The 20,617-nt window shown below is 44.4% G+C and overlaps 1 protein-coding gene across 2 annotated transcripts in view; it reads right to left on the bottom strand.

The window, feature by feature from the left end:
* LOC138681406 (protocadherin Fat 4-like) overlaps window positions 1-20,617 on the bottom strand; it is a 286,716-nt gene that overhangs the window by 142,582 nt on the left and 123,517 nt on the right. For both annotated transcript variants that reach the window (XM_069768890.1, XM_069768889.1), the window contains exons 33-35: window positions 19,754-19,876; window positions 17,639-17,821; window positions 16,704-16,799 (exon numbers count right to left, since the gene is read on the bottom strand). In XM_069768890.1, the coding sequence (XP_069624991.1) occupies window positions 16,704-16,799; window positions 17,639-17,821; window positions 19,754-19,876 (402 nt within the window). The remainder of the gene's footprint in view (window positions 1-16,703; window positions 16,800-17,638; window positions 17,822-19,753; window positions 19,877-20,617) is intronic.

Consider the following 20,617-nt stretch of genomic DNA (forward strand, 5'->3'; position numbering starts at 1 on the left):
TGCATCAGTCCACTCCTTATTGCTGCCTGCCATACCTGGCTGAGATTACTGCAGGGAGATAGTAATTGAAGGACACTCCCTGTTTTTTTGTTTTTTTTTGTGGGAGATTAAGATTGACATTTCTGCTAGAGTGCCATCCCTGTCTGTGTCATCTCTCACTCAGTGGGCCATAGAAAGCCTATTTATTTTTTTGCTTGATTTGGGTTATAAAATCTACCTGAAAAAATCACTACATCAATCAGTGGGAGAAAAATATTGGCCTCAGGGCTTGTGTGCCACTCTTGACTCCTGTGTGCATCATCACTCACTCAGTGGGCCATAGAAAGCCTATTTATTTTTTTGCTTGATTTTGGTTCTAAAACCTACCTGAAAAAATCACTACATCAATCAGTGGGAGATAAATATTGGCCTCTGGGCTTGTGTGCCACTCCTGACTCCTGTGTGCGTCATCTCTCACTCAGTGGGCCATAGAAAGCCTTTTTTTGTTTTATTTCTTTTCTAAATTCTCCCTGAAAAAATCATTTTATTTTATTTGGTTTCTAAATTCTTCCTGAAAAAATCATTTTATTCTATTTTTTTTTTTCCTAAAGTCTCCCTGAAAAAAACAAAACAAAAACAAATCAGTGGGAGATTAATATTGCCCTTTCTGCTTGTGTGCCAGTCTTGACTCCTGGGTGTGCCATCTCTCTCTCTCTCTCCAATTGTGGGCCATAGAAAGCCCTTTTTTTTTTTTTTTGCTTTATTTGGGTTCTAAATTCTACCTGAAAAAATCAATAAATCAATCAGTGGGAGATTAATATTGGCCTTTGGGCTTGTGTGCCAGTCCTAAGCGTGCTATCTCTCTCTCTCAGATAGTGGGCCATAGAAAGCCTATTTTTTTTTTATTTTTTTTAATGGGTTTATAAATTTTCCCTGGAAAAAAAAAAAAAAAGTGGGAGATTAATATTGGCCTCTGGGCTTGTGTGCCAGTCCTGAGCGTGCCATCTCTCTCACAAATAGTGGGCCATAGAAAGCCTATTTATTTATTTTTTTTTGGTTTTATAAATTCTCCCTTAAAAAAAAGGGAGATTAATATTGGCCTTTGGGCTTGTGTGCCAGTCCTAAGCGTGCCATCTCTCTCTCTCAGATAGTGGGCCATAGAAAGCCTATTTATTTTTATTTTTTTTTAATGGGTTTATAAATTTTCCCTGGAAAAAAAAAAAAAAGTGGGAGATTAATATTGGCCTCTGGGCTTGTGTGCCAGTCCTGAGCGTGCCATCTCTCTCACAAATAGTGGGCCATAGAAAGCCTATTTATTTATTTTTTTTTGGTTTTATAAATTCTCCCTTAAAAAAAAAGGGAGATTAATATTGGCCTTTGGGCTTGTGTGCCAGTCCTAAGCGTGCCATCTCTCTCTGTCTCTCAGATAGTGGGCCATAGAAAGCCTATTTATTATTTTTTTTATTGGGTTTATAAATTTTCCCTGGAACAAAAAAAAAAAAGTGGGAGATAAATATTGGCCTCTGGGCTTGTGTGCCACTCCTGACTCCTGTGTGCGTCATCTCTCACTCAGTGGGCCATAGAAAGCCTTTTTTTGTTTTATTTGTTTTCTAAATTCTCCCTGAAAAAATCATTTTATTTTCTTTGGTTTCTAAATTCTTCCTGAAAAAATCATTTTATTCTATTTTTTTTTTCCTAAAGTCTCCCTGAAAAAAAAAACAAATCAATGGGAGATTAATATTGCCCTTTCTGCTTGTGTGCCAGTCTTGACTCCTGGGTGTGCCATCTCTCTCTCTCTCTCTCTCTCCAATTGTGGGCCATAGAAAGCCTATTATTTTTTTAGCTTGATTTGGGTTCCAAAATCTACCTGAAAAAATCACTACATCAATCAGTGGGAGATAAATATTGGCCTCTGGGCTTGTGTGCCACTCCTGACTCCTGTGTGCGTCATCTCTCACTCAGTGGGCCATAGAAAGCCTTTTTTTGTTTTATTTCTTTTCTAAATTCTCCCTGAAAAAATCATTTTATTTTATTTGGTTTCTAAATTCTTCCTGAAAAAATCATTTTATTCTATTTTTTTTTTTCCTAAAGTCTCCCTGAAAAAAACAAAACAAAAACAAATCAGTGGGAGATTAATATTGCCCTTTCTGCTTGTGTGCCAGTCTTGACTCCTGGGTGTGCCATCTCTCTCTCTCTCTCCAATTGTGGGCCATAGAAAGCCTATTATTTTTTTTAGCTTGATTTGGGTTCCAAAATCTACCTGAAAAAATCACTACATCAATCAGTGGGAGATAAATATTGGCCTCTGGGCTTGTGTGCCACTCCTGACTCCTGTGTGCGTCATCTCTCACTCAGTGGGCCATAGAAAGCCTTTTTTTGTTTTATTTGTTTTCTAAATTCTCCCTGAAAAAATCATTTTATTTTATTTGGTTTCTAAATTCTTCCTGAAAAAATCATTTTATTCTATTTTTTTTTTCCTAAAGTCTCCCTGAAAAAAAAAACAAAAAAAAACAAATCAGTGGGAGATTAATATTGCCCTTTCTGCTTGTGTGCCAGTCTTGACTCCTGGGTGTGCCATCTCTCTCTCTCTCTCTCCAATTGTGGGCCATAGAAAGCCTATTATTTTTTTAGCTTGATTTGGGTTCCAAAATCTACCTGAAAAAATCACTACATCAATCAGTGGGAGATAAATATTGGCCTCTGGGCTTGTGTGCCACTCCTGACTCCTGTGTGCGTCATCTCTCACTCAGTGGGCCATAGAAAGCCTTTTTTTGTTTTATTTCTTTTCTAAATTCTCCCTGAAAAAATCATTTTATTTTCTTTGGTTTCTAAATTCTTCCTGAAAAAATCATTTTATTCTATTTTTTTTTTTCCTAAAGTCTCCCTGAAAAAAAACAAAAAAAAAACAAATCAGTGGGAGATTAATATTGCTCTTTCTGCTTGTGTGCCAGTCTTGACTCCTGGGTGTGCCATCTCTCTCTCTCTCTCCAATTGTGGGCCATAGAAAGCCTATTATTTTTTTAGCTTGATTTGGGTTCCAAAATCTACCTGAAAAAATCACTACATCAATCAGTGGGAGATAAATATTGGCCTCTGGGCTTGTGTGCCACTCCTGACTCCTGTGTGCGTCATCTCTCACTCAGTGGGCCATAGAAAGCCTTTTTTTGTTTTATTTGTTTTCTAAATTCTCCCTGAAAAAATCATTTTATTTTATTTGGTTTCTAAATTCTTCCTGAAAAAATCATTTTATTCTATTTTTTTTTTCCTAAAGTCTCCCTGAAAAAAAAAAAAAAAAAACAAATCAGTGGGAGATTAATATTGCCCTTTCTGCTTGTGTGCCAGTCTTGACTCCTGGGTGTGCCATCTCTCTCTCTCTCTCCAATTGTGGGCCATAGAAAGCCTATTATTTTTTTTAGCTTGATTTGGGTTCCAAAATCTACCTGAAAAAATCACTACATCAATCAGTGGGAGATAAATATTGGCCTCTGGGCTTGTGTGCCACTCCTGACTCCTGTGTGCGTCATCTCTCACTCAGTGGGCCATAGAAAGCCTTTTTTTGTTTTATTTGTTTTCTAAATTCTCCCTGAAAAAATCATTTTATTTTATTTGGTTTCTAAATTCTTCCTCAAAAAATCATTTTATTCTATTTTTTTTTCCTAAAGTCTCCCTGAAAAAAAACAAAAAAAAAAAAACAAATCAGTGGGAGATTAATATTGCCCTTTCTGCTTGTGTGCCAGTCTTGACTCCTGGGTGTGCCATCTCTCTCTCTCTCTCCAATTGTGGGCCATAGAAAGCCTATTATTTTTTTTAGCTTGATTTGGGTTCCAAAATCTACCTGAAAAAATCACTACATCAATCAGTGGGAGATAAATATTGGCCTCTGGGCTTGTGTGCCACTCCTGACTCCTGTGTGCGTCATCTCTCACTCAGTGGGCCATAGAAAGCCTTTTTTTGTTTTATTTGTTTTCTAAATTCTCCCTGAAAAAATCATTTTATTTTATTTGGTTTCTAAATTCTTCCTGAAAAAATCATTTTATTCTATTATTTTTTTTTCCTAAAGTCTCCCTTAAAAAAAAAAAAAAATCAAATCAGTGGGAGATTAATATTTACATTTGTGCTTCAGTGACAGTCCTGCGTGTGTGGCATCTCTCTCATTTGTTGCCACCAACAACAGAGTGTGTAACATTGTGCCTGATTTTCGTTGTGGTCTCACTCACCTGTAAAGGGGTAGCTAAATCATACTGAAGTTATAGCTCACCGTGTAATTTGTGTGACAGCAACAAATACCGTTAGTTTGTTTACGTTTTTAAAACAATGAGGAAGTATGGTGGAAGAGGTCGTGGCCGGGGGCGTTCATTGTCAGCTGGTAATGAGGGTAGTGGTAGTGGTGGAGCATCAGCTGGTCGTGGGAAAAAAAATATTGCACCTAAGGCCTCGAACGCTCCCTTTTCTGGGAGTAGGAAAACCGCTTTTAAAGCCGGAGCAGCAAGAGCAAGTTTTGGCTTATCTTGCTGACTCAGCCTCTAGCTCTTTTGCCTCCTCTCGTGAAACTGGTAAATGTCAAAGCAGCGCGTCGTTAGTGGATGTTCACGGTCAGGGACAAGTCGCTTCCTTGTCCTCTTCAGCAAAAACAACAACAGAGAAGAATGCAGCAGGCGACACAACGGGTTACTCCATGGAGCTCTTTACACATACCGTCCCTGGCTTAGAAAGTGAAGCAGTTAACAGTCCATGCCCATTACAAGTTGAATCTGACATGGAGTGCACTGATGCACAGCCACAGCCAGACTACTATGCTGGTCCTTTGACTCAGACCACAACATTGCCCTCGCAGGGTGCTGATCAAGAATCAGACCCTGATGAGACTATATACCCAAAATGTTAGACCAAATAATGTCTGAGGTGTACCTCCAGAAATAGCATATATCCCAATAAAAGGGGAAGTAACAAACCAAGCAAATAAAATATAAAAATTTTTATTCAATATAATTAAAAGACACAAATGCAATTCATATGTAAATGTATACAAGACAAGGGGAAACACGGCAGAATGGACCCAAAGCAATCCACGAAATAAAAAATAAATATATAGGAAAGAATCCCTAAGTACACAAACACCAGCAGGCTCTGTATTACAAAGCATGAATGACCACAGATGAAATATAACAGTAATTCATATAAAGAGTACTAACACACTGTGTGTGTAATCAACAAAGACCATATATATATGTGGACGGTAGATGAAGATAACTGTGTCCTGGTGAAAACTACTATAATATACTAGGCAAGGGGTTATATGGTATACCCAAATATGGTACTAGTGTACAAAAAAAGTTGTCTAGAACAGTATCAATAATCCGGTATCTGCATAGGTCCGGAATAAAGTGTCAGTGCATAGTGCAAATAACGCATATTAATCCATATAGGAGCCATACTGAGACACTAATGAATAAGATGTCAGCGCTGCATGTATACCTGCTGGTGAGAGGATTGCCGTGGGACAGGATAACCCCGACGCGCGTTTCGCAGCATGGCTTCTTCCAGGGGGTCGTACGACGCGCGTTTCGCAGCGTGGCTTCTTCCAGGGGGTCGTACGCGCGTCGGGGTTATCCTGTCCCACGGCAATCCTCTCACCAGCAGGTATACATGCAGCGCTGACATCTTATTCATTAGTGTCTCAGTATGGCTCCTATATGGATTAATATGCGTTATTTGCACTATGCACTGACACTTTATTCCGGACCTATGCAGATACCGGATTATTGATACTGTTCTACACAACTTTTTTTGTACACTAGTACCATATTTGGGTATACCATATAACCCCTTGCCTAGTATATTATAGTAGTTTTCACCAGGACACAGTTATCTTCATCTACCGTTCACATATATATATATGGTCTTTGTTGATTACACACACAGTGTGTTAGTACTCTTTATATGAATTACTGTTATATTTCATCTGTGGTCATTCATGCTTTGTAATACAGAGCCTGCTGGTGTTTGTGTACTTAGGGATTCTTTCCTATATATTTATTTTTTATTTCGTGGATTGCTTTGGGTCCATTCTGCCGTGTTTCCCCTTGTCTTGTATACATTTACATATGAATTGCATTTGTGTCTTTTAATTATATTGAATAAAATTTTTTATATTTTATTTGCTTGGTTTGTTACTTCCCCTTTTATTGGGATACCTGATGAGACTATGTTGCCCCATCACGAACGCTATACCACCGACCGACACGGTGACACAGACGAAGTTGCACACGAGCTACAAGAAGAGGTAATAGATGACCCAGTTCTTGACCCCGATTGGCAGCCATTGGGGGAACAGGGTGCAGGCGGCAGCAGTTCTGAAGCGGAGGAGGAGGGGCCGCAGCAGGCATCAACATCGCAACAGGTTCCATCTGCCGGGCCCGTATCTTGCCCAAAACGCGTGGCAAAGCCAAAACCTGTTGGAGGACAGCGTGGCCATCCGGTTAAAGCTCAGTCTGCAATGCCTGAAAAGGTATCCGATGCTAGAAAGAGTGCAGTCTGGCATTTTTTTAAACAACATCCAATTGATCAGCGCAAAGTCATCTGTCAAAAATGTTCAACTACCTTAAGCAGAGGACAGAATCTGAAAAGTCTCAATACAAGTTGCATGCATAGACATTTAACCACCATGCATTTGCAAGCCTGGACTAACTACCAAACGTCCCTTAAGGTTGTAGCACCCTCGGCCAATGAAGCTAGTCAGCAACGCAACATCCCTTCCGGCAGTGTAGGGCCACCATTTTCCGCACCACCTGCAGTATCTGTGCAGGTTTCTTTGCCAGGCCAAAGCAGTCAGGGTCAGGGAATCACCAGTTTCGTAGTAGGAAACACTGCATCTAGGGCACCGGTGGCAACAATACCATCTCCCACCGTCTCTCAGTCTGCCATGTCCACCGGCACCCCCGCTAGTTCCACGATCTCCAGCTCTCCAGTCCAGCTCACCCTACATGAGACTATGGTTAGAAAAAGGAAGTACTTAGCCTCGCATCCGCGTACACAGGGTTTGAACGCACACATAGCTAGACTAATCTCGTTAGAGATGATGCCCTACCGGTTAGTTGAAAGCGAAACTTTCAAAGCCCTGATGGACTACGCTGTACCACGCTACGAGCTACCCAGTCGACACTTTTTTTCCAGAAAAGCCATCCCAGCCCTCCACCAGCATGTTAAAGAGCGCATCGTCCATGCACTCAGGCAATCTGTGAGCACAAAGGTGCACCTGACAACAGATGCATGGACCAGTAGGCATGGCCAGGGACGTTACGTGTCCATCACGGCACACTGGGTAAATGTGGTGGATGCAGGGTCCACAGGGGACAGCAAGTTTGGGACAGTTTGCCTAGCCCACGGTCTAGGAAACAATTGGCTGTAGCCGTTCGCACCCCCTCCTCCTCCTCTTCGTCCTCCTGCAGAAGCGAGAGCTCGTCCACAGACCGCAGTCGCACAACCACTCCATCCGCAGCTGCCACTGTTGCACACCAGGTCTCCCATTATGGGGCAGCTACTGGCAAACGTCAGCAGGCTGTATTGGCTATGAAGTGTTTGGGCGACAACAGACACACCGCGGAAGTTCTGTCCGAGTTCTTGCAGAAAGAAACGCAGTCGTGGCTGGGCACTGTAGATCTTGAGGCAGGCAAGGTAGTGAGTGATAACGGAAGGAATTTCATGGCTGCCATCTCCCTTTCCCAACTGAAACACATTCCTTGCCTGGCTCACACCTTAAACCTGGTGGTGCAGTGCTTCCTGAAAAGTTATCCGGGGTTATCCGACCTGCTCCTCAAAGTGCGTGGACTTTGCTCACATATCCGCCGTTCGCCCGTACACTCCAGCCGTATGCAGACCTATCAGCGTTCTTTGAACCTTCCCCAGCATCGCCTAATCATAGACGTTGCAACAAGGTGGAACTCAACACTGCACATGCTTCAGAGACTGTGTGAACAGAGGCGGGCTGTTATGTTTTTGTGGGAGGATACACATACACGGGCAGGCAGTAGGATGGCAGACATGGAGTTGTCAGGTGTGCAGTGGTCGAAGATTCAAGACATGTGCCAAGTCCTTCAGTGTTTTGAGGAATGCACACGGCTGGTTAGTGCAGACAACGCCATAATAAGCATGAGCATCCCCCTAATGCGTCTGCTGATGCAAAGTTTGACGCACATAAAGGATCAGGCGTCTGCAGCTGAGGAAGAGGAAAGCCTTGATGACAGTCAGCCATTGTCTGGCCAGGGCAGTGTACAGGACGAGGTAGCGGGCGAAGAGGAGGAGGAGGACGAGGAGGATGATGGGGATGATTATATTTTTAATGAGGAAGCTTTTCCGGGGCCACTGGAAATTGGTGGCGCGGCAAGGCCGGGTTCTGGTTTTTTGAGGGACACAAGTGACGTGGATTTGCCTGAAACTGCCCCTCAACCAAGCACAACCGCAGATTTGAGAACTGGAACTTTGGCCCACATGGCGGATTATGCCTTACGTATCCTCAAAAGGGACACACGCATAACTAAAATGATGAATGATGACGATTACTGGTTGGCCTGCCTCCTTGATCCTCGCTATAAAGGCAAATTGCAAAATATAATGCCACATGAGAACTTGGAACTAATATTAGCAACCAAACAATCAACTCTTGTTGACCGTTTGCTTCTGGCATTCCCTGCACACAGCGCCCGTGATCGTTCTCACACGAGCTGCAGGGGCCAGCAGACCAGAGGAGTTAGAGGGGCAGAAATCAGAAGTGGCGTTGGCCAGAGGGGTTTTCTGACCAGGTTGTGGAGTGATTTTGCTATGACCGCAGACAGGACAGGTACTGCAGCATCAATTCAAAGTGACAGGAGACAACATTTGTCCAGTATGGTTACAAACTATTTTTCATCCCTTATCGATGTTCTCCCTCAACCGTCATTCCCATTTGATTACTGGGCATCAAAATTAGACACCTGGCCAGAATTGGCAGAATATGCATTGCAGGAGCTTGCTTGCCCGGCAGCTAGTGTCCTATCAGAAAGAGTATTCAGTGCTGCAGGTTCAATACTAACAGAAAAAAGGACTCGTCTGGCTACCCAAAATGTAGATGATCTAACCTTCATTAAAATGAACCACAACTGGATTTCGAAATCTTTTGCCCCACCTTGCCCGGCTGACACCTAGCTTTCCTATGAAAAGGTCTTGCCTGTGGACTATTCTGAATGCCTTTTCCAATCTCGTAATTTTCTGCACCTGATTGTCCAGCATACGACATGTTTACACCTCACTAAATGGCCAAACTCCCCACACGGGGCCGTGGTATCGACACTTGGCGACAGCACCCGTGAGAGTGCAGTTTGTCTGAAGAGGTGGGTGAGCCCGCTTTTGGTCGACGGCACTGCCACTGGGTCCCTCCTAGTACAATAAAGTGTCTCTGGCGGTGGTGGTGCGCACCCAACGTCAGACACACCGTTGTAATATGAGGGGCCCTGGGCCTGTACCGCCGGCCACAAGACAGTTTCCCCCCACCCCAGCTCAAACAGTGCTCTACCACTTGCAAAATTATCTCACAGCTCCACCAATGTTTAGTCTATGCGCTGACATCCTTCAATGCCTGCCACTGACAATACCATTGTATTGACATTTTTGTTATGTTAGGCCTTCGATGCCTGTCTGTGGTCACTCCTTCCACTAGGCCTCCACTGACCACACCACTGCTGCCCGTGTACCCCTGTAACCAATTTAAAATTGCCTACAGCCATGTGTTATTATTTTAGGCCTTCGATGCCTGTCTGCGGTCACTCCTTCCACTAGGCCTCCACTGACCACACCACTGCTGCCCGTGTACCCCTGTAACCAATTTAAAATTGCCTACAGCCATGTGTTATTATTTTAGGCCTTCGATGCCTGTCTGCGGTCACTCCTTCCACTAGGCCTCCACTGACCACACCACTGCTGCCCGTGTACCCCTGGAACCAATTTAAAATTGCCTACAGCCATGTGTTATTATTTTAGGCCTTCGATGCCTGTCTGCGGTCACTCCTTCCACTAGGCCTCCACTGACCACACCACTGCTGCCCGTGTACCCCTGTAACCAATTTAAAATTGCCTACAGCCATGTGTTATTATTTTAGGCCTTCGATGCCTGTCTGCGGTCACTCCTTCCACTAGGCCTCCACTGACCACACCACTGCTGCCCGTGTACCCCTGGAACCAATTTAAAATTGCCTACAGCCATGTGTTATTATTTTAGGCCTTCGATGCCTGTCTGCGGTCACTCCTTCCACTAGGCCTCCACTGACCACACCACTGCTGCCCGTGTACCCCTGGAACCAATTTAAAATTGCCTACAGCCATGTGTTATTATTTTAGGCCTTCGATGCCTGTCTGCGGTGACTCCTTCCACTAGGCCTCCACTGACCACACCACTGCTGCCCGTGTACCCCTGTAACCAATTTAAAATTGCCTACAGCCATGTGTTATTATTTTAGGCCTTCGATGCCTGTCTGCGGTCACTCCTTCCACTAGGCCTCCACTGACCACACCACTGCTGCCCGTGTACCCCTGGAACCAATTTAAAATTGCCTACAGCCATGTGTTATTATTTTAGGCCTTCGATGCCTGTCTGCGGTCACTCCTTCCACTAGGCCTCCACTGACCACACCACTGCTGCCCGTGTACCCCTGGAACCAATTTAAAATTGCCTACAGCCATGTGTTATTATTTTAGGCCTTCGATGCCTGTCTGCGGTCACTCCTTCCACTAGGCCTCCACTGACCACACCACTGCTGCCCGTGTACCCCTGGAACCAATTTAAAATTGCCTACAGCCATGTGTTATTATTTTAGGCCTTCGATGCCTGTCTGCGGTCACTCCTTCCACTAGGCCTCCACTGACCACACCACTGCTGCCCGTGTACCCCTGTAACCAATTTAAAATTGCCTACAGCCATGTGTTATTATTTTAGGCCTTCGATGCCTGTCTGCGGTCACTCCTTCCACTAGGCCTCCACTGACCACACCACTGCTGCCCGTGTACCCCTGGAACCAATTTAAAATTGCCTACAGCCATGTGTTATTATTTTAGGCCTTCGATGCCTGTCTGCGGTGACTCCTTCCACTAGGCCTCCACTGACCACACCACTGCTGCCCGTGTACCCCTGTAACCAATTTAAAATTGCCTACAGCCATGTGTTATTATTTTAGGCCTTCGATGCCTGTCTGCGGTCACTCCTTCCACTAGGCCTCCACTGACCACACCACTGCTGCCCGTGTACCCCTGGAACCAATTTAAAATTGCCTACAGCCATGTGTTATTATTTTAGGCCTTCGATGCCTGTCTGCGGTCACTCCTTCCACTAGGCCTCCACTGACCACACCACTGCTGCCCGTGTACCCCTGTAACCAATTTAAAATTGCCTACAGCCATGTGTTATTATTTTAGGCCTTCGATGCCTGTCTGCGGTGACTCCTTCCACTAGGCCTCCACTGACCACACCACTGCTGCCCGTGTACCCCTGGAACCAATTTAAAATTGCCTACAGCCATGTGTTATTATTTTAGGCCTTCGATGCCTGTCTGCGGTCACTCCTTCCACTAGGCCTCCACTGACCACACCACTGCTGCCCGTGTACCCCTGTAACCAATTTAAAATTGCCTACAGCCATGTGTTATTATTTTAGGCCTTCGATGCCTGTCTGCGGTCACTCCTTCCACTAGGCCTCCACTGACCACACCACTGCTGCCCGTGTACCCCTGGAACCAATTTAAAATTGCCTACAGCCATGTGTTATTATTTTAGGCCTTCGATGCCTGTCTGCGGTCACTCCTTCCACTAGGCCTCCACTGACCACACCACTGCTGCCCGTGTACCCCTGGAACCAATTTAAAATTGCCTACAGCCATGTGTTATTATTTTAGGCCTTCGATGCCTGTCTGCGGTCACTTCTTCCACTAGGCCTCCACTGACCACACCGCTGCTGCCCGTGTACCCCTGTAACCAATTTAAAATTGCCTACAGCCATGTGTTATTATTTTAGGCCTTCGATGCCTGTCTGCGGTGACTCCTTCCAATAGGCCTCCACTGACCACACCACTGCTGCCCGTGTACCCCTGGAACCAATTTAAAATTGCCTACAGCCATGTGTTATTATTTTAGGCCTTCGATGCCTGTCTGCGGTGACTCCTTCCACTAGGCCTCCACTGACCACACCACTGCTGCCCGTGTACCCCTGTAACCAATTTAAAATTGCCTACAGCCATGTGTTATTATTTTAGGCCTTCGATGCCTGTCTGCGGTGACTCCTTCCACTAGGCCTCCACTGACCACACCACTGCTGCCCGTGTACCCCTGGAACCAATTTAAAATTGCCTACAGCCATGTGTTATTATTTTAGGCCTTCGATGCCTGTCTGCGGTCACTCCTTCCACTAGGCCTCCACTAACCACACCACTGCTGCCCGTGTACCCCTGGAACCAACATCAGAAAATATAAAAATAAGTATTTTGCTTATAAAAAAGAAAATACTGGAGAGATATCAAATGCAGACATTTTAACATTAAAAACAAACACATACAACAAAAATCTGGTACAGTACTAAAAATGGCCACCAGCTACAATAACTTTCTCCTGCAAGTAGTTAACTGAAAGGTTTTTTCAATTTTAAACACAGATATGGCATCCACCGAGTGTTGTCCTGTCGCGTCTTCTTTATATTATTGCCAAGAAGATGCAAAACAATGAAAATAATAAAATCATTATTTACCAAAAAAATAGAGTAAGTCAAAACCACATTGCAAATAAACATTCATTACAAATAAAGAAGCAGGGCGCGTCCGAGGGTGAGTATATACCTAATAAGAATATAATCACCCTCGGACGCGCCCTGCTTCTTTCCGACAGCCTTCCTTCCTAAGAATCAGCCCTTCCGTGGTGTAGAGAGAGGGTTTGTTACACTCCAAGGTGTTCCCCAGGTTGCCTTTCCTGAGCTTCGATCTTCCGGCTCTCGTTTAGTAGTTGTTGGAAACTACGCTGCATTAGGCCTACAAATTGGGTATGGGGTGTAGAGAGATGGTGTGTTACACTCCAAGGTGTTCCCCAGGTTTCCTCTCCATTGCTTCGATCTTCCGGCTCTCGTTTAGTAGTTGTTGGAAACTACGCTGCATTAGGCCTACAAATTGGGTATGGGGTGTAGAGAGATGGTGTGTTACACTCCAAGGTGTTCCCCAGGTTTCCTCTCCATTGCTTCGATCTTCCGGCTCTCGTTTAGTAGTTGTTGGAAACTACGCTGCATTGGGCCTACAAATTGGGTATGGGGTGTAGAGAGATGGTGTGTTCCACTCCAAGGTGTTCTCCAGGTTGCCTTTCCTGAGCTTCGATCTTCCGGCTCTCGTTTAGTAGTTGTTGGAAACTACGCTGCATTAGGCCTACAAATTGGGTATGGGGTGTAGAGAGATGGTGTGTTCCACTGTAGAGAGATGGTGTGTTCCACTCCAAGGTGTTCCCCAGGTTTCCTCGCCAATGCTTCGATCATCATGCTCTCGTTTAGTAGTTGTTGGAAACTACGCTGCATTAGGCCTACAAATTGGGTATGGGGTGTAGAGAGATGGTGTGTTACACTTCAAGGTGTTCCCCAGGTTTCCTCTCCATTGCTTCGATCTTCCGGCTCTCGTTTAGTAGTTGTTGGAAATTACGCTGCATTAGGCCTACAAATTGGGTATGGGGTGTAGAGAGATGGTGTGTTACACTCCAAGGTGTTCCCCAGGTTTCCTCTCCATTGCTTCGATCTTCCGGCTCTCGTTTAGTAGTTGTTGGAAACTACGCTGCATTAGGCCTACAAATTGGGTATGGGGTGTAGAGAGATGGTGTGTTACACTCCAAGGTGTTCCCCAGGTTTCCTCTCCATTGCTTCGATCTTCCGGCTCTCGTTTAGTAGTTGTTGGAAACTACGCTGCATTAGGCCTACAAATTGGGTATGGGGTGTAGAGAGATGGTGTGTTCCACTGTAGAGAGATGGTGTGTTCCACTCCAAGGTGTTCCTCAGGTTTCCTCGCCAATGCTTCGATCATCATGCTCTCGTTTAGTAGTTGTTGGAAACTACGCTGCATTAGACCTACAAATTGGGTATGGGGTGTAGAGAGATGGTGTGTTCCACTCCAAGGTGTTCTCCAGGTTGCCTTTCCTGAACTTCTATCTTCAGGCTCTCATTAAATTGTGGTTAAACGGAACAACTGCATTTGGCGTACTAGTTGGTTTGGGGCCTACTATCGGTGTCTGCCGCTCCTTGCTGTTCTCCTGGTTTCCTGTCCTGAAATTCCGTTTTCAGGCGCTCGTTAAGTAGTTGTTAATGTTAGACTGCATTTGGCCTACTAGTTGGGTTGGGGCCTACTATCGGTGTCTGCCACTCCTTGCTGTTCTCCTCCACTGAACAAAGCTGTGCCGTCTGTTTACTACTGTTGCCAATTTTTAACTGCATTTCGACTACTTACTGATTTGGGCCTACTCTCTGTGTCAGCCTCTCATTCCAGTTGTCCTCCACTGCAATGCCCCCTGATTAGTCCTGTGTTACCAATTTTGAACTGCATTTAGCCCACTTTATTCTTTGGGCCTATATCTGTGTTTCCTCCTCATCCTGCCCATTGCCCAGCCAGTGATAGATGAGTCTGCTGGTACATTGACCCATAACGCAACATTTCCCGTGCACGCTACACTGCAAGATTGTGACCCTGCTGAAAGTCAGGTCCCCCTTCCCGCATACCATACCACCTTACACGGGGACAAACAGGAAGGTGCAGATGAAAGTGCAGGTTCCTTCATCAGGTGGGGGGAGGAATACTAGTTGGCGACATCACTGGCACAGGGCCTCTCATGGTACGCAAAAGTGTTGCTGCCGGTGGGAGGCGCCCCCGCCGTGCAAACACACCGCTGTACTTTGAGGGGCCCTGTGCCAGTGCCAATGCCAACGAGTGGGCCCCCCCTGCTTGCTCAGGTTCACAGCACTTGCAAAGTTGAAATACTTACCTCTCCCTGCTCCACTGCCGTGACGTGGTCCAGATTTCCTGGGCCCACTAATTACTTGAACCAGCCCTACCCACCACAACTTTAGCCAAATGACCCCCAATTTCAAATGCCTTCCAATTATTATAAGGTAAATTACGCTTGACAAGCTTCATTAAGAAGAATGGATGGTTTTGACATTAAAATGGGCACTCTAGGTGTTTGCCTGGCCCCCACTCACTGCCGACTATGCTGCCCCATTGACTTGCATTGGGTTTCGTGTTTCGGTCGATCCCGACTTTACGTCATAATCGGCCGATTTCACTCGACCCGACTTTTGAGATAGTCGGGTTTCGCGAAACCCGGCTCGACTCTAAAAAGGTCAAGGTCGCTCAACTCTACTCATCATTTTAGACTCTTTTCACATCATGTTTTTGAATCCTTTGTTCTTTAAAAAAAAAAAAAAAGAAAAAAAAGTAGCAGGATCTATGTGGATCCTATATTGTCGTTCTACCCACATTCATCTTTTAATGGTGCTTTGTTTTCTAAATTTGACAAAAGAAAACCAAACCTACCTTCCCACATAATGTAGTCAGCCTTAAGGTACCTTCACACATAACGATATCGTTAACGATATCGTTGCTTTTTGTGACGTAGCAACAATATCGTTAAGGAAATTGTTATGTGTGACAGCGACCAACGATCAGGCCCCTGCTGGGAGATCGTTGGTCGCTGAACAAAGTCCAGAACTTTATTTCGTCGCTGGATCTCCCGTGGACATCGCTGGATCGGCGTGTGTGACACCGATCCAGCGATGTCTTCACTGGTAACCGCAGGGCCGCGCAGGGCCGCGCTTAGTAACCCGATGTTTACCCTGGTTACCAGCGTAAAAGTAAAAAAAAAAAACACTACATACTTACCTACCGCTGTCTGTCCCCGGCGCTGTGCTCTGCACTCCTCCTGCACTTGCTGTGAGCGTCGGTCAGCCGGAAAGCAGAGCGGTGACGTCACCGCTCTGCTTTCCGGCCGCTGTGCTCACAGCCAGTACAGGAGGAGTGCAGAGAAGCAGAGCGCCGGGGACAGACAGCGGTAGGTAAGTATGTAGTGTTTGTTTTTTTTTACTTTTACGCTGGTAACCAGGGTAAACATCGGGTTACTAAGCGCGACCCTGCGCTTAGTAACCCGATGTTTACCCTGGTTACCCGGGGTCTTCGGGATCGTTGGTCGCTGGAGAGCTGTCTGTGTGACAGCTCTCCAGCGACCAAACAGCGACGCTGCAGCGATCCGGATCGTTGTCGGTATCGCTACAGCGTCACTTAATGTGAAGGGGCCTTAACATAAAAATGCCCATTTACACTACAGGATTATTTTGAGCAAAAGTTCACACTTGTTAATCAAGCAGTCTACACATTCTGCCGATCAATCGACGAGCGAACAAAAAGCTCACTTGGTAGGCGGCAAGATCTTTTGTGCGGTTTAAAAGATCATGGTTCTCGGCAGCACATTGTCTTCTGTGTACAGCACCTGTGCTGCCAAAAACAATGACAGCCTATGTACACTAAATGATATATAGCGTATCATTCGGAGCCCATCTGCAGCGCTGTCTGCCAGTGTAAACAGGCTGTCAAATGATTGCCGATCGGTAAATGTTTTCCCATCAGCGGTTGTTTAATGCCACAAATTCATGTAATATTCACCCACTTTTACTCAAGCTGTAGACTTTTTGAACTTACCCTTTATCTTTTGGGGGTCCATCATCACCGTTTGATGCTTGCATCCTATTCATCCATTCCTTACTTGCTTTTTTACCGCCCTTCTGACAAGTTTTCCTAAAAATATTGTGCAGGCTCTGTCAGATGTCGTATGTACACAATGATGTTTAGGGAGAATATTTCCACATATAACAGCATCGACAAAGAATACAAGTATATTCTGTCAGTGCCATATAAAACAACTATATTGTTAAAGGGAACCTGTCATGTCCTTTGTAGCGTGTAAGCAGTCCTCAATGCGTTGTTAGCAACGCAACATGAATTACTTTTTTTTTCATTAATAACGTCGGTCTAACTTGTGCAAAAAGCACTTTATATAGTTTGATCGTACCTACTTATGTAGTCATAGGGATGTGCTTCATTTAGTTCAGTCACGGTTTGTGCAGCCCATGCAATTTGAAGGATGTTCCCGGTGCTGCGCCAAAGTCACTCAAATCTACTTTGAAAAATCCCGCAGGGTTTGTATTGCGGAGCTGCACTTGCGTAGTGTCGATTGGGGAGCCGCGCATGCGCCGTGACAAGCGGCCCTTGCCACATTGAAGCTGGGTACTAAACACAGCTTTATTGCGCACATGCGGGGAGCCGCTTGTCATGGCACAAGCGCAGGATTTTTCAAAGCGGATTTGAGTGATGACAGTGCAACCCCGGGAACATCATTCAAATTGCGTGGGCTGCACAAACCGTGACTGAATGAAATGAAGTATGCCCCCATGACTAAATGAGTAGGTACGATCTAAAAATAGAAAATACTTTTTGCACATGATTACAGCGCCAGTGTTAATGAAAAAAGCTTGTTAGTGATGCACATTGAATCACTAACAGCGCATCAGGGACAGTACACATACTAAAAAGGACATGACAGTTTCCCTTTAATTTCAATTAGTAAAATTCATTACCTCCACAAAAAGATTGCTGCAGTAACAATGAGACCCACCAAGACCGCCCCAAAGGTCGCAATGCCAGCTGTAGCTTCTTGACTCAGAGCAAAACTCTTCGGTTTTAGGATGACAATATCTGTGGGTTTTCCAAATGTTGAACTCAACTTGTTTCTAACTGTGGATATATTGTCTGTCAGCTTTCTGGAAAAAGAGGTAGAGAAAATGAACAAAGACTTAACTTGCAATATTAGGAATAAGCCTTCCTCATCTGTCCATACTAACTTGTAAATCGGTGGGGTTTGACCAGCAGGACACCACCGATCCTAAAAACGTGGTTCTGCAATGCATCAGTGGCCGTGCATGCCCTCCACCACTCCCCTTATTTTTTATGGCTCTGCCAGAGAAAGCCAACTGCTTTTTGGATCATGTAAGACCAGCTTTATAAGACACACCAAACCAAATACTACATGGTAACAGTTGTCCACCATGAACTCAGTTTAAGCATTTGCAAGAATGTAAGTGACAATGTGAATAATGCTCAGTTTTGCCCAGGCGTTCTGGGGACGCAGGCAGGGGAGTATAGATGACATGGAATTCCACACAGTTTTAGAAGGGTTTACTGTTATAAAGGGCTCCTCTGCTTCCATCTCAAGAACTTCACTAACTCATCTGCAGGAAAAGAAATATCCAGGCCATGGCTACTAGCTCTTCAGCCTCGAAGTGGGAATTCTTACCTTGGGGGGCTGCATAGGGGGGCACAGTGGAGTATTATTATTAAGAGGCGGTACAGATAAAGCATTACTGCGTGGGGAAACAAAAGGAGGGTACTGTTACTGCCTAGGGCACTGGTTATAACAGTGTATGGTGTCATGAGAACGTCACCGGTGAGTTGCTGGATTTATCTGTACACTATACACAAATGTGGTCTGCAGAGCAGTGGTGTAGAACTAATATTACTATTATATGGTCACTATATGGAGATAATATGAGTTTCAGTACAGTGGTTATTAGTGGTAGTATCTGGTAATGGAATAGTGATATTATTTGTCGCTAATAGTACAACAGTAGTTGGTAAGCCATGTAAATTGCCGAAACCTAATAGAACATTGAGCGAATAGGCTGAGACTCTAGTGAGTATGTGACCGCAAGTATGCAAATCGCATACTTAGTCATGTGACAACCACTGGAATAGAGCATTACGCAGCTTTAGAATTTGGCAAACTACATGACTCACTGAAAATTGGATGCCTCTTTAAAGACAAGTATGATGGCACTACTCTGGCACTATGTAGTAGTATTCTGTAGCGTGGCAGCATTATTTAATCTTATATAGCAGCAATATGGGGTCTTGCAATACATCTTGATTTTCTCCAACATCTGGAAGGTTAATATTTGTCATAGAGACCCTCATCTGGGGAAGTGTGGAGGAAAGGGCCGCATGGTCCTGTTTGCTTTCAAATATCAGGGCTATATCCAAGAAGTATCGTTTCTCCTTGCGGAGATTGACATGCTGAATTTCAGTCCCAGTCCGGCCCCCTCTCTATATGCTGAAGAGCAACTCCTACCCTACCTCCTAAAGCAAAGGAACACTAGCCAGGGTATTTCTACTTATACACACCTGCAACAGGAAAACTTCCTTCACACCTTGACTTCATACATCTCTATGCCCTGTCTATATGAAGTAGTAGACTATCTTTTACAGTTCAGGAAACTGACGTTTTCTTCATCCACTGGTGCTTCCCATAAGATCTTGCTAAGGGACCCAAAGACAGGCCGGACCTCATAATAGAGTAGGAGCACCAGGCAGAAGAAATATACAGACGTTCAAACACCAAGTACGTAAGTAGCACTGGAAGCAGAAACATTTCATGGGGGCGCAATCATACCCTTATAAATATATTAAAAGAACAAAAAATATAATTTGTAGCATGTTACCAAACTGCAAGTATAATTATGGTCAGTGAGTCAAGACCAATTTTTACAAATTTGCTACCCGTAACTTCACTTAATTAGAATAATTGGGTATCAGTCATCTAACAAAAATGTTATCCAAATGTAAAACAAACTGCGTCAATTCATCCACATGCTTGTTCTAATTTAATATCAATCTTTCATTATACTGCTGAAGTATACCTTACGATGTCTTGGTTACTCTCACCAGGAGCCTTAAATTTAATATCTGTGTCTTGTTTAAAATTGGGATCAGAATGAAAGCTGCTGATTGTAACATTGTCATGCAGAACATTCTCCAAGATCCTGCAATTGAGAAACACAGTCTATGAAACATTCAGAAATAAAAAAAAGTTTTATGCCTCTAAAAGTGAACCTATTAGCAGGATTTTTCTAAGTAAACTACAGGCATTGTCAGGTTGGCAGTGTTAAACTGATTAAATGATACCTGGGGTGAAGAAATCCATCTTGTGGTTCTTGTGTAATCATTAAAGGGACACTGTCACCTGAATTTGGAGGGAACAATCTTCAGACATGGAGGCGGGGTTTTCGGGTGTTTGATTCACCCTTTCATTACCCGCTGGCTGCATGCTGGCTGCAATATTGGATTGAAGTTCATTCTCTGTCCTCCGTAGTACACGCCTGCGCAAGGCAAAATTGCCTTGCGCAGGCGTGTACTATGGAGGACAGAGAATGAACTTCAATAAAATATTGCAGCCAGCGTGCAGCCAGCGGGTAAGGAAAGGGTGAATCAAACACCTGAAAACCCCGCCTCCATGGCTGAAGATTGGTCCCTCCAAATTCAGGTGACAGTGTCCCTTTAAATAGTTGAAGTAATCAGAAGATTTTGCACTCAATTTAATGAGTGTAGGTGCTCAGAAGGAAAAACAAGACACAGTAGTAGAAAAACACCTCCGGCACTCAAAAAAGATATTTCTTGGGAATATTTTGTGTAACAAAAGAATCTTTATTTACACCCGATATATGACATGGACAAGACAAGATTTACGACGTTTAGGCTCTCAGGCCTTTATCAAGGATGTTTAT

This window comes from Ranitomeya imitator, chromosome 5 (assembly GCF_032444005.1).
Source record: "Ranitomeya imitator isolate aRanImi1 chromosome 5, aRanImi1.pri, whole genome shotgun sequence".
NCBI classification, from domain to species: Eukaryota; Metazoa; Chordata; class Amphibia; order Anura; family Dendrobatidae; genus Ranitomeya; species Ranitomeya imitator.